Here is a 13,925-nt window from a genome sequence, read left to right as displayed (position 1 = left end):
TGAGATGCGTTTTAGCAATAAGTGTAAGTAACATTTTATTATCATCATGTAGTATTGACAGGGAAAGCAAGGGTTTAGCACTTTCGGTTTGTGACTATTTCTACAGAAGAATAACATCACCAGTACCTATAACGCTGCCAAGGTGAATTTAATGAATCTACTAATGGTCAAGTGTTGAGAACTATGTTGAGAAAAACTAGCTAACTTGTGTGATTGGGCTTCTCTATTTTCTCTGGCTTCTTTCTTATGTTGATCCCCTTGTTCTCTGGTATATTTATGTGTGAATTCTAAGTGGTATCACTTGCACAACTGAAGTCCATGTAGATGACATCCAGACAACACGAATAATACCGTGACAACCGTTAGAGGAAAGGCTGTTTGTCCCAGTATGGCTATCTCTGTAGGCCTTTCTTAAACATTAAAAAAAGAAAAAAAAATTTTTTTATTAATTATTTTGGAGTTCTGTGAAATAAGTGACACCAAAGTAGTGAGAGATGTTCCCTTGGATTACCCAGGTAATCTTTCTTCTTAAAGGAATTGGAGCTGGAGTTACCTCTAGAGGCTTACAGACTTTGAATGTCAGCATTTAAATTAAGTATCTAAAAAAATTCAAAAATAGATGACATATAATTTTCACCGAAGGGAACTTTCTGCACTTCCTCACCACATTCATCATATCTTTATTGCTGTTTGTCACTTTTCTTTTCTCCAAATTTATTTTTCATGTGCCTAAAAATTAATTGTCATTTGATACTTGTGATATGCTCTCCCACCTCCCCTCTTTCCAGAGGTAGTACCTAGTTAAACCTAGTTAAATGTCAAGTCTTCCCCATTCTAGTTAACAAAATTTACTGATAATCAACTGGAGCTTTTCTTGCTACTGTTGTGAAAGGAAAGTAGGCAAGTCTCATTGTGCTGGTGGAATTGAAGAACAGATGAGGCTAATCCTAGAGGGATAAGTTGTTTGCTTTTTTTTTTTTCCAGTTAGGAGCAGTGATTCTATATATTACCATGGGCAAAGATGGAGTAATCTCTCCTGTTAGACCATATGCTAATATAGTGCTGATAAGTAAGTGTGAAAAATGAAAGGGAAAAATACATTAATTGTATTCTCTCAATAAGGTATGCCATCCAAGATAATTATTTCATGACAGTTTGAGTTATAGAACTTGTTTTATCATGAAATAAAAGCTGGTTTTAGGAGCCTTTTATTGGAAAGACAATTGTATCAAATTAGTACTAGATTAGATTTTTGTCTTTATAAAGGTGAGCAAACCCATGAGCAGTTTTTAAATTGATGTGTTCTAGTCCACAAATGAACAAATTCTGTTTGAGGGTTAAAGAAGCTATTATTTTGTCCTTTATGCTGACAGCTTCATTACAGATTGGCCTACTGTTGGCATTAAAAAAATGTTTGGCTCCTTATGATCTTTGTGCATGCAGCTATAATATTAATGCAGTGCCATAGCACTGTTCATTAAGAAATGACTCTAAATGAGGTTGAGGCGTGTAAATTTGGAAAGATACAGATGTTAAATGCAGTCGTTTCTCTTTGTATACAGCCGTATGGCTAATAATTTCCAAGTGGCTAAAGCTCTTGTTAGCAGGAGTGCTGGTGTGTTAAGAATGGCTCTATAAATAACTTTAAGAACTGAAGTTGAAGGTGCTTCTTTTAAAGACTATTGTTAACTAAACATTATTGCCAAACAGATGGAAAGCATTCACCAGCCTGATGTTTTTAGGTCTAATTATATTATCACCAGCCCTGTACGGCTCAGTTGAAGAGGTGTATCCAGAGGCCAATTTATAATCATTTAGCCAACACCTGTTTGGGAGAAATTGACAGTCAAAGGGCACATTTTAAAAAAATCACATATGTTCTTGTGTTTATTGCCTCAATGTGAACATTGTCTGGTCACAAACAAACTTGGTAGGAGAAGAAAGTAAATGTAAACAAAGAAGCCCTTCTCAGCCATGTTTATCGATCTTAATTTGGCCTTTTTATCTATCGACTTCATGCTTCATGGCTAAGTGAGACCAGCAAAGAGATATCACTGCTGATTTACACAGGTACATATTGTCCAGTCGATTAAGAAGCTTCTGGTAGAAAAAAGTTCTTTCCTTTGTACAGCTTCCATACCTTTTACCTGGTGAAATGTTTTGGACTGGAATCTGGTGAGTGACTTAAAAGAATCACAAACAGATATGAAAACAAATGAGATTTAAGGGACACTGAATGTCTTTACAGGCTCAGTAGATGTTTATTGAGCTCTCCTTTACAGAGATGTGCCTCCTTTTGCATTCACGATATTAATTTGATTGTCAAGGTTCAGGTTCTTTGAATATATTTCCTTGACTTGGAGGTTCAAGATTGGTGGTGAATACAAGTTCCAAGGGAGAGCAGTTTTACCCTATCTGAAAAAGGTTCAAACCTGATAATCCTACTAACTGTTTCATTTTAGTGTTTTTCCTTCTTCTGATATACTTCTCTATGGAAGGATATGTATATGTTTCCTCCATTTTCTTACCCCCCATTACTAACTCAGAGCAGTTTGCTTCTGTCCCCAGGTCACTGCATTGTGCAGTATTGAAAGTTATCAGTGACTTCCTAACTACCTTAGGCTGTAGTCCTTTCTAAGTCCTTTTTCTTCATGATTTCTTTGTTAGGCACAGGTAGGTGATTACTCTCATTTTAAGCAGTCTCTTTTCCTGATGTCTGAACTACTGTATTTTCTGCATTTTGGGGGTACATTTCTTATGGTACTATGGTGGTTATTGTCTTATACCCTCAGTATTCTAGCTATGTATATACAGACATAAACAGTATAGTTTAGCAGTTAAAGAGGAAGAACCCTGGAGCCAGATTGGTAGGGTTTAAATTTCACCTCTCAGTTCAGTTAAGTTCAGTTCAGTCGCTCAGTTGTGCCCAACTCTTTGTGATCCCATGGACTGCAGCACGCCAGGCCTCCCTGTCCATCACCAACTCCCGGAGTTTACTCAAACTCATGTCCATTGAGTTGGTGATGCCAGCCAACCATCTCATCCTCTGTCGTCCCCTTCTCCTCCCGCCTTCAATCTTTCCCAGCATCAGGGTCTTTTCCAATGAGTCAGTTCTTCGCATCAGGTGGCCCAAGTATTGGAATTTCAGCTTCAGCATCAGTCCTTCCAGTGAATATTCAGGACTGATTTCCTTTATGATGGACTGGTTAGATCTCCTTGCAATCCAGGGTACTCTCAAGAGTCTTTTCCAACACCACAGTTCAAAAGAATCAATTCTTCAGTGCTCAGCTTTCTTTATAGTCCAACTCTCACATCCATACATGACTACTGGAAAAACTTGACTAGATGGACCTTTGTTGGCAAAGCAATGTCTCTGCTTTTTAATGTGCTGTCTAGGTTGGTCATAGCTTTCCTTCCAAGGAGTAAGTGTCTTTTAATTTCATGGCTGCAATCACCATCTGCAGTGATTTTGGAGCCCAAAAAAATAAAGTCTCTCACTGTTTCCACTGTTTTCCCATCTATTTGCCATCAAGTGATGGGACCAGATGCCATGATCTTAGTTTTCTGAATGTTGAGCTTCAAGCAACTTTTCACTCTCCCCTTTCCTTTTCATCAAGAGGCTCTTTAGTTCTTTTTCGCTTTCTGCCATAAGGGTGGTATCATCTGTGTACCCGAGGTTATTGATATTTCTCCCGGCAATCTTGATTCCAGCTTGTGCTTCATCCAGTCCAGAATTTCTCATGATGTACTCTGCATATAAGTTAAATAAGCAGGGTGACAATACACAGCCTTGACGGACTCCTTTCCCGATTTGGAACCAGTCTATTGTTCCATGTCTAGTTCTAACTATTGCTTCCTGACCTGCATACAGATTTCTCAGGAGGTAGTTCAGGTGGTCTGGTATTCACATCTCTTGAAGAATTTTCCACAGTTTGTGGTGATCCACATAGTCAAAGGCTTTGGCATAGTCAATAAAGCAGAAATAGATGTTTTTCTGGAACTCTCTTGCTTTTTCGATAATCCAACGGATGTTGGCAGTTTGATCTCTGGTTCCTCTGCCTTTTCTAAAACCAGCTTGAACATCTGGAAGTTCATAGTTCACGTACTGTTGAAGCCTGGCATGAAGAATTTTAAGCATGACTTTGCTAGTGTGTGGGATGAGTGCAATTGTGTGGTAGTTTGAGCATTCTTTGGCATTGCCTTTCTTTGGGATTGGAATGAAAACTTACCTTTTCCAGTCCTGTGCTGAGTTTTCCAAATTTGCTGGCATATTGAGTGCAGCCCTTTCACAGCATAATCTTTTAGGATTTGAAATAGCTCAACTGGAATTCCATCACCTCCACTAGCTTTGTTCGTAGTGATGCTTCCTAAGGCCCACTTAACTTTGCATTCCAAGATGCTGTACGTGAGTGATCACACCATTGTGATTATCTGGGTCATGAAGATCTTTTTTGTACACTTCTTCTGTGTATTCTTGCCACCTCTTAATATCTTCTGCTTCTGTTAGGTCCATACCATTTCTGTCCTTTACTGTGTCCATCTTTGCATGAAATGTTTCCTTGATATCTCTAATTTTCTTGAAGAGATCTCTAGTCTTTCGTATTCTATTGTTTTCCTCTAATTGTTTTTGTGATCTTGAGCACATTAACAATTTTATGTTTGTTTTCTCATCTATGAAAGTGAGAGTTGCTCATTCATGTCAAACTCTTTGTGACCCCATGGACCCTTTTAACCTGCCAGGCTCCTCTGTCCATGGAATTCTCCAGGCCAGAATACTGGAGTGGGTAGCTGTTCCCTTCTCCAGGGGATCTTCCCAACCCAGGGATTGAACCCAGGTCTCCTGCATTGCAAGTGGATTCTTTACCATCTGAGCCACCAGGAAAGGCCTTCTCATCTATAAAAGTGATTAATAAAAGTATACTTACCTCAGGACTTCCCTGGCAGTCCAGTGGTTAAGACTCCACACTTCACTGCAAGGCGTGTGGGTTTGATCCCTAGTTGGGGAACGAAGATCCCACATGCTGCATGGTGTGATCAAAGAAAAAAGAAAAAAGTATACCTTCCTTATTAGATTGTTGAATGAATTGTGTGATTTGATTCTTTAAACCCCGTCACAGTGCCTGCTTGAAGCATTCTAGTAGGATAATTTCTCCTGTCTTTAGCTGTTGTTTTTAATGGAGAATTCTTAGCTATTCACATACATCTCTAGTCCTGACTTATTTTCTAAACTCCATTCCCACATTGCTATCTACCTTCCAAACTTTTATGCTTAAATTCATTCACATATGTTTAGTGAACAGTTACTTTGGGAGGTGGATAGGTTATGTGTTGCAGGAAATACAGTTTCTGCCCTGTATTAATTTTCTGTTGCTACATTACAAGTTACTACAAACGCTACAGTTTAAAACAACTCGCTTTATTATGTCAGAGTCCTCTGGATCAGAGGTCTGACATGAGTTGCATTGGGCTGAAATCAAGGTGCTGGCAGGGCTGCTTTCTTTCCCGGAGACTGGGGGAAAATCCACTTTCAAGCTCATTCAGGTTGTTGGCTGTATTCCTTTCTTCGGGGTTGTAGGACTGTGGTTGCTAGCTCTCAGCCAAGGGTTGGTCTTTGCGCCTAAAAGCGGCCTGTCCCTTCCCATGCTTACTGTGAGCTCCTGGAGGTATGTCCAGTGTTTACACGTGGACCTCTGTGTCTTGGAGCCAGCAGTAGCGCCTCTCTCATGCTATGAATCCCTCTGATTTCCCCTCTGGCATATCAGTTTTGTGCATCATTACAGTTCTGGACCGAGACAGTTCTCTAAGGGTTCATACGGTTTGATTGAGCCCACTGAGATAATCCAAGGTAATCTGTTTTAAGGTCTGTATCCTAATTACATCTGCAGAGTCCTTTTGGCTAATAACATAACATATTCACAAGTTATGGAGATTAAGGTATGAGCATCATTGGCAACTGTTTTTCTGCTTACAACATGCTGATGAAAAGCTTGAAGTCTGGTTGGGATATAGACCAAAGTGACCAAATAAAACCATATTGAAGAGGCTGGTATCGTATACAGTAGGAAAACACAGGAAGACAAGCATCAGTGACATTTGAGCTGAATATGGAAATATGAGTGCTTGTTTGATAAGGGGCTGGGTGAACATTTCAGAGAGAAGAAGCTATAATAGTAACAGCAATAATAGTAACAACTGGCTGTACCAAGCACTTTTAAAGATTATCTCACTGAAATTCTCACAAATGGTAGATACTATTATTATCTACCATTATGGGCTTCCCTTGTGGCTCAGCTGGTAAAAGAATCTGCCTGCAGTGTGAGATACCTGGGCTCAATCCCTGGGTTGGGAAGATCCCCTGGAGAAGGGAAAGGCTACCCACTCCAGTATTCTGGCCCAGAGAATTCTACAGACAGTCTGTGGGGTCGCGAAGAGTCAGACATGACTAAGCGACTTTCACTTCACTTCACCATTGTATCTTCTACAGATGAAGCTGTAATATCTTCACATATGGAGTGGGAATGGTAAAACTATCTTACTGGGTAATTGAAAGAATTAACAATGATTCCATGTGACTAAAGCATAGCACATAGTAAACACTGAAATCATGGTAGGCGAAAGAGAGTGGAGGGTGGAAAAGAGAAATACTTAGTGGGTAGAATTGACTAGATTTCTAGGTCACTGGTCATGAAGTTGGGGACAGGGGAGAACTCACAGGACTTAGGGAGCTTTTTGATTTAGGGAGTTTCATGGGTGATAATATTATTTGATACTGTTAAGAGGTGAAACTGGGTTTTGTTTTTAGTGAGAAGAGGGCTTTGGGAAGAGGAAAGGAGTTCAGGAGGTATCCGTGGGAGTATTGTTTGAGATTAGATGGAGTAGAATAGGATCGATGAAGCACTCAGAAGAGGGGTCAAAGATGAAGTTGTCGCTATGACTTCAGATTATCAGGTCTTAAACAGGTTCCTCATTTTAACTCGCTTGTTTGTTCTCAGCATTCTTTTATTTCCCCAAGCTTGATATCTTCTTTTACCCTTGGCTCCCAACTCACTGAAGAGGGCAGGAAAGAAGGCCGTGTATACAGTGCTTACAGATTTCTGGGTGTCAGTTCTCCCGCCACGGCCCATTTCAGGCTCAGCTGCTTTTGTGCCACAGCAGTGGGGTTCAGTCACTACACCAGAGACGACACGGGGTGCAAAGCCTAAGATACTTACTGTCTGTATCTCTCCAGGAATAGTTTGCCAACCTCTGCTGTAATGTCTCCAAAATGATAAGATCAACATGATATAAAATATGTAAATATCAAATATATTTATAAACTATAAATGTAAATATGGGAGGATAATTCCCTATCTCTGTTCACTCTTTTCCTCAAGATGGGTAGGGGGAGTAGGTGGTTTGAGGGGGTGATGTGTGAAATTATGAGGGGTCTTGAAGTCATTTTTTGGATGTATGCTTTTTCTCTGAATAAGAAAAGTGACATGATATAAGATAATGTTTTAAAAAGAAAACCTGCTTACTATTTTGAGAATAGAGCATAAGGCAGCAAAGATGGAAGCAGAGAAATCTGTTGGGAGGCCATTGTTATAATCCAGGTAAATCTTTGTTTCATTCAGGGTAATACCTGTGGAAGGGGTGAGGTGAGTTCAGATTCTGGATCCAGTTTGAAGATAGAGCTGGCAGGATTTGCTGATGGGAAAAGAGGATTTAAGGATGAGTCCAGGATGGAGAAGTAGCACCAGAGGGTGCCTTGGGTTGGAGCCTGAGTTATTGAGATCACATTGTAGCAAGTGGCTACGTGTGAGGTTTTGGGAAGAAAATTGAGACTTCAATTTCTGCAAAACAGTTATTTATTTATTCATTTTTTACTTAGCCACTTAATGTTTCATAAGGAAAAGTTCTTTTTCTAAAATAATTTTTCCTTTTAAGAATTATATTTTAAAATAAATCTAGGAAAACATGATAGAGTTTCTAAAATATGGCATTTTTAGAAAGGAAATACCCTTTGGATAAGAGTTTTCACTGTGTGATTTGGTGACTTAAAAAAAGCCTATTCAGAAATTAACGGTTTTGGCTGAGGCAGTTTCAGCACTTTCCCCCCAAACCTTTAGTATGGTTTCAAAAAGTTATGAGTTCGTATTTCATTATATTGTAAATAATTTATTACTCATGTCTTTTTTTGTAGGTTTTACTTGTAATGGACACAAGGACAGAAGAGACATTTATTTTAAAAGTAAGAATTTTTCTGTTTAATGAGTTTAGAAATGTATTTTCAAATTATGCTTCTGAAAGAAAGTATTTTTTTCTGGGTGTTTGAATGTTTTTTGTGTGTGTTTACAGTCATCTGGATTCATTTTACTCTGTGTCCTTCCATCACAGTTGATAAATACTCTGTAGCATACATTTAAAAAAAGTGTGGAGGAAATAATTTGGATAAGTTGAAGGCTCATTTTATGCTGTTTAAATGTATAGTGTATAATTTAAGTACATCTCTAATATATTTTGCATAATTTATGAAGACCACATGCAATCATACATTTGATTATGATTACAGTTCTTAAGAGCTGAAATTTTACCTTAAAGTCTTTGTTAAAGGTATTTGGAAAAGTGTTATCTACATCCCTGGCTGTGTCTTTTACCTAAATTCAATTCTGATTCTCTGTATTATTCAATTTGTAATTAAGTGAATACCCCCCCCCCCAATTTTGTAATTTCAAAATCATATTTGAAGTGGATTTTGATAGTGCAATATTCTAAAAGTATCCTAATTTTAAGCATTTCCTCAGCACCCAGAATTAATGAATTTCAAATTAGTGTTACGTTTTTCTGATATTTTTCCTTTTATTTATCAGCATGGCAGTAGGTCATATTGACATACACTGAAATAAAATTTTCTCTCTGTGTGTACTTTACTGCTGCTGTTTCCTCAGGTTTTTAAACCAGGGTGTGACGTGAGGAACTCCACATAGCTTGTTCCTTTGGAGAAAACTTAAAATGATCTTCATATTTTTTTTGGAATAGAATTTCAAAACTGCCCGTTTAATCTCGGAATACCTTTTGTGTCTCAGGAATTTGAATTGATCTCACGATGTCTGCTGCTTTGAAGATACACATAAGTAAAATAAAACTTAAGAAAAGGTCATAGAGAAATAACTGTGTGTCGTCCTGATGACTTAGTTTGAGAGCATCTCTAATAAAAACACTGACCCACGTAATTGATTTTAATGGCAGCTTTGTGGCATCTTCAGTGCTCTGGACTCACGCCAGATGCCATCAGCAGAGCCTCCAGGGACCGAGGGGCATAGAGCAGCAGATGAGTGGTTTCTCTGAAGCCCAGAGTAACTCGGATAGATTAGTTTGGTTGATAAACACAGAGCACAGCAGGCTCCAAAGGCAACTGAGGGTACAACTGACCTTTTTGTTCTCTGTCAGGGTCTAAGGAAAAGCAGTGAATACAGCAGGAACAGAAAGACCATCGTCCCCCGCTGTGTGCCCAACATGGTGTGCCTGCACAAGTACATCGTTTCTGAGGAGTCGGTATTTCTTGTGCTGCAGCACGCAGAAGGTTGGTTTGTAGCTTAAATTGTTTATGCACTGAAAGCTGAGCACCCTTCTTAGCTTTTTAGCTTCTATAATGTCCTTCTTCCTTCTGTCATTACTTGAATGGATAAAACATATGAAACACGTGTAAGAAACTGTTTCCTATTCCTCTGCTCGCCACCTGCCCACCCCCGCCCCCCACTTTGAGTTGCGAGGGACAATGAAAGCCCAGGCGAGCAGCAGATTTCATTTGAACTGTAGGAACATTCTTAGATACGCTTAACTGCTTCCTTACTCTGAGGATGGGTCCAATATGACGAGAACTTTAATGCAGCCGTGTGCTAAGACGACTAGGTTTTATTTTAGGGATTTCTCTTGTTCTTTGCTGAAAAAGATACATTAATGTTAGATGACAAAATGAAAAGCATCCCCTGAAGAATTAATTAATTACCTCCTTTTTTAGAAGGTGTAGGTATTTGCTTAACGTTTGACATTAACTAGTTATTCTGATCTGGGTTTTTATGAATACAGCCATTGGCATCACATATGGGTACAAAGCAGAGGTGCAGTGCTCTGCCTTCAGACTCTTTATGAGATTTCAGCTCTTAGTAAAGGGAACAGGTGGCAAAAAAATACTACATTTTCGTTTGTTTTTGCCCTTTAACACCTGAGTTTAAATAATTAGTCTTCTATTAAAATGAACACAGCATATAAATATAAATGCACAAGATAAACATTGCCTTTTGGATTTTGAGAGATATTTTTTAAATGGTAAAGAAAATTAAATTATTTTCCATATTTCAAGAAGGTGTTATTATTTTTACGTCACAGAATAAAGAACTGTTGTGCTTTAGTAATAGGCGTAACATCTGAATTGCATGCATTTTTCTAGGAAAATGAGTCATTGCTTTGTGGAATGAGGTCTCTTATGATAACTAATGTAAGATTTTTGACAGGGGCAATAAACTATTAATATTGTTTATTATGAAGTACAGCACAAGATAACTACAGATGGAGGGAAGACCTCCATATGTAGTATTTAATAGGAAATTCAGAAGGGGCTCCATGGTCTCTCAGGTATTAAGAGAGTTAATTGCGTGTGTGAATTGGATAACTAATTCACCTTTGTTCAGACATTATAGACAGCTTTTATCTGAGGATACCAGTGCATTACAGACATTATTGAATTAGAGGTCATGTCATCTGATAGCGAAATACAGCCACCTCTGGTGTGGAACAAAATAACTTGCGTAGTAATAATCCATAATAATTTAGAACAAGGTCAGTAGGATGAATGTAATTATAGTCAATATTCTATTACCCAGTGTGGATTATTCATGTTGGAGATAATCTGTGGTAAATTTCCAATCCTAGTTTACCTCTGCTATTTGAGTTTCCTCTTCCTGTTTTTCCTTTTCCTTCTCCAAATACTTAATTTTTTCTTATGCCATCTTCTTATCATTTCTTATACTTCCTAAAGCTCATATTTCAACTGATTTTACCTTGTTACTATAGAAGATGTTTATAATCTGCTTTAAAGCCATAAGACATGTGGCTTTCAAATTTTTCACTGTTTTAGATTGTCTTCACCAAATTTCTTTTCCTTTGCTGTTGACCATGCCTGACTTTGAATGATCACATGGCATGGAATTTATCCTGGATTATTTAAATGGGGGGAGGGTGGGGGGATGGGGGTGGGGAGAGGAGAGGAATTGCTGTTGACAGTTTATTTCAGGTGTTTATTGTTTAATTTTAAAAAGATTTTATAATACAAATAGATTATAGTAGAAATAGGGACTCTGGATTCATTTAATATTCAGCAAATTTATTGAGTATGTACTATTAGGCTTTTTTTTCGATGAACAAGACAGGAAAATAAACTTATATTCTTCTTGTGGAGAGTCAGACAGAAAATGAAAGAGTGATAATATCAGCTAATAATGGGGACTGTACTCATTTCTGAGGCTTCCCAGGTGGTGCTAGTGGTAAAGGACTGGCCTGCCAATGCTGGAGATGCCAGAGACAAGGGTTCAATCCCTGGATCGGGAAGATTCCTTGGAGGAGGGAATGGCAACCCACTCCAGTATTCCTGCCTGGAGAGTACCATGGACAGAGTAGCCTGGCTGGCTATGGTCCATAGGGTCACAAAATATTGAACGCGACTGAAGCGACTTAGCACTCACTTATACTCATTTTTAACACAGAGAGATCTAATAGAGAGTGACTGGATGACAACTTGAGTTATTCAAGAAAGGCTACTCTAAAAAAGTGACATTTTAGAGGAGTTCTGAATGACAAAAGAAATAACCCTTTGAATGTAAGGTGGAAGCCCATTCTAGGTATAGGGATCAGTGTGAAAAATGGAAGGCAGAAGTAAACTTGGTTGGTTTGATGAACAAAAATGGAGACCATTCAGTTGGATCTAGCAATCGACGGCTTTGGTGTTACATGAAGCTACGGAAGAAGCAGGCAGGAACAAGGTAGAGACTTTGGCTTTCATTCAAGGGCATTGGGAAGTGATTGGACATTTTAAGCAGTGACATGATCTGGTTCACATTCAAGAAAATCCCTCTGACTGTTATATGTGGAATGGATTATAGGAAGTCAAGAGGAGACGCAGTGAGCAGGCTAGTAAAATCGCCTGGGCAAGAGATGATGATGGCATAGCCTTCTGGGATACTATGGAGTTGCTTTGAGGGTAATCAGTGGGACCCTATGTGGGCTTCCCTGATAGCTCAATTGGTAAAGAATCTACCAGCAATGCAGGAGACCCTGGTTCAGTTCCTCAGTTGGGAAGATCCTTTGGAGAAGGGAAAGGCTACCCACTCCAGTCTTCTGGCCTAGAGAATTCACAGTCCATGGGATCGCAAAGAGTCGGACACGACTGAGCAACTTTCACTTTCACTTTTCACTTTCAGTGGGACCTGTGATGGATTTAAAGTTAGGGAGAGAAGAATTTAGGATAATTTCCTGGATTTGGCATGAGCAGTCAAGTGAACTGGATGGTGGACAGTGTGTTATCTTTTACATGTCACTGGTACTTTGTTACCCTGTGAAATAGGAGGTTGTGCATTTATCATAAAAATATCACTTTCATATGCATGAGTGGCTATTACTGAAAAAGTAAACATTGAAGAATTGTTTTCTCCATAATATAAATGTTTGAATATTTATGATTTGGGCTTTAACTTCCCTTTGCTTGCAGAACTATTCGTTTTCCACACAAGTCTCTTGGACTAGTTTTCTTAACATTTTAATTCATTCAGTTAGAAATATTTTGGGCCCTCTCTGGGCTCTTAGTTTTAACATGCGTGCATGCACGCTAAGTCACTTCAGTTGTGTCTGACTCTTTTGTGACCCTGTGGACTGTAGCCCACCAGGCTCTTCTGTCCGTGGTATTCTCCAGGCAAGGATGCTGGGGTGGGTTGTCATGCCCTGGGATCTTCCCAATCCAGAGATTGAACACACATCTCTTACGCCTTCTGCGTTGGCAGGCAGGTTCTTTACCACTAGCGCCACCTGGGAAGCCCTAGTTGTAACATGTGCTGTGCTCACTCACTCAGTTGTGTCCGATGTTTTGCAGCCTCATGGACTGCAGGGTGCCAGGCTCCTCTGTCCATGGGGTTCTCCAGGCAAGAATACTGGAGTGGCTTGTCATGCATGCCCTACTCCAGGGGATCTTCCCAACCCAGGGATTGAACCCAGGTCTCTTGCATTGCAGGCAGATTCTTTACCATTTGAGCCACCAGAGAAGCCCCAGTTCTAACATGGTAATGAGCAAAACGAAGAATATGCCCTCATGGAGTTAATAGTGTAGAGGCAGAGCAGACAGTAAGCAAATACATTGGTAAACACATCAGGAAATGCCAGAAGGGTGAGTTGAGGGTTTCTGTTTTACATAGAGTGGTCGATCGTATTAAGAAGGGAACATTTGGCAGATGACCTGAGGGAAGTGAGAGAGGGAGCAGATGTGGACGTGGGAGGGAAGAGTATCTTGGCAAAGAGAACAAGCATATAGGCCTGGAGGCAAGAGTGTATTTGCTGTACAAGAAACAGCAAGGTCAGCGGTGGCTGCAGCAGAATGGGAAGAGTGATAGGAAATGGTCTCGTGGAGGTGGGGACACATGTGGACAGATCCGGTGTGGCCTCCTAAGACCCTTTAAGAACATAGTTTTATTCTGAATGGATAGGAAGTTACTGGGGTATATTGAGCAGAGAAGTGACAGGGTAGGGATCACTCTGGTTGCTTGGTGAAAAACAGAATCTAGGAGGAAAAATAGAATTTAAGAGGGAGACCACTTTGGAGGTTGTTGAAGTAATCCAGGAGAAGTCAGCGCTGGTGTGGACATAGAGGTGGAGGTGGTGAGAAATGGTTATTAGATTGTGAA

At 39.5% G+C, this 13,925-nt stretch overlaps 1 protein-coding gene across 4 annotated transcripts in view; it reads left to right on the top strand.

Annotated features, from left to right (window-relative positions):
* RPS6KC1 (ribosomal protein S6 kinase C1) overlaps window positions 1-13,925 on the top strand; it is a 226,095-nt gene that overhangs the window by 169,680 nt on the left and 42,490 nt on the right. For all 4 annotated transcript variants that reach the window (XM_055582993.1, XM_055582991.1, XM_055582990.1 and 1 more), the window contains 2 exons: window positions 8,183-8,230; window positions 9,430-9,562. In XM_055582993.1, coding sequence (XP_055438968.1) covers window positions 8,183-8,230; window positions 9,430-9,562 — 181 coding nt within the window. The remainder of the gene's footprint in view (window positions 1-8,182; window positions 8,231-9,429; window positions 9,563-13,925) is intronic.

The sequence above is a fragment of the Bubalus kerabau genome, chromosome 5 (genome assembly GCF_029407905.1).
Source record: "Bubalus kerabau isolate K-KA32 ecotype Philippines breed swamp buffalo chromosome 5, PCC_UOA_SB_1v2, whole genome shotgun sequence".
NCBI lineage: Eukaryota > Metazoa > Chordata > Mammalia > Artiodactyla > Bovidae > Bubalus > Bubalus kerabau.
Note: the sequence above shows the minus strand (reverse complement) of the source record. Positions and strands in the feature narration are given on the sequence as shown.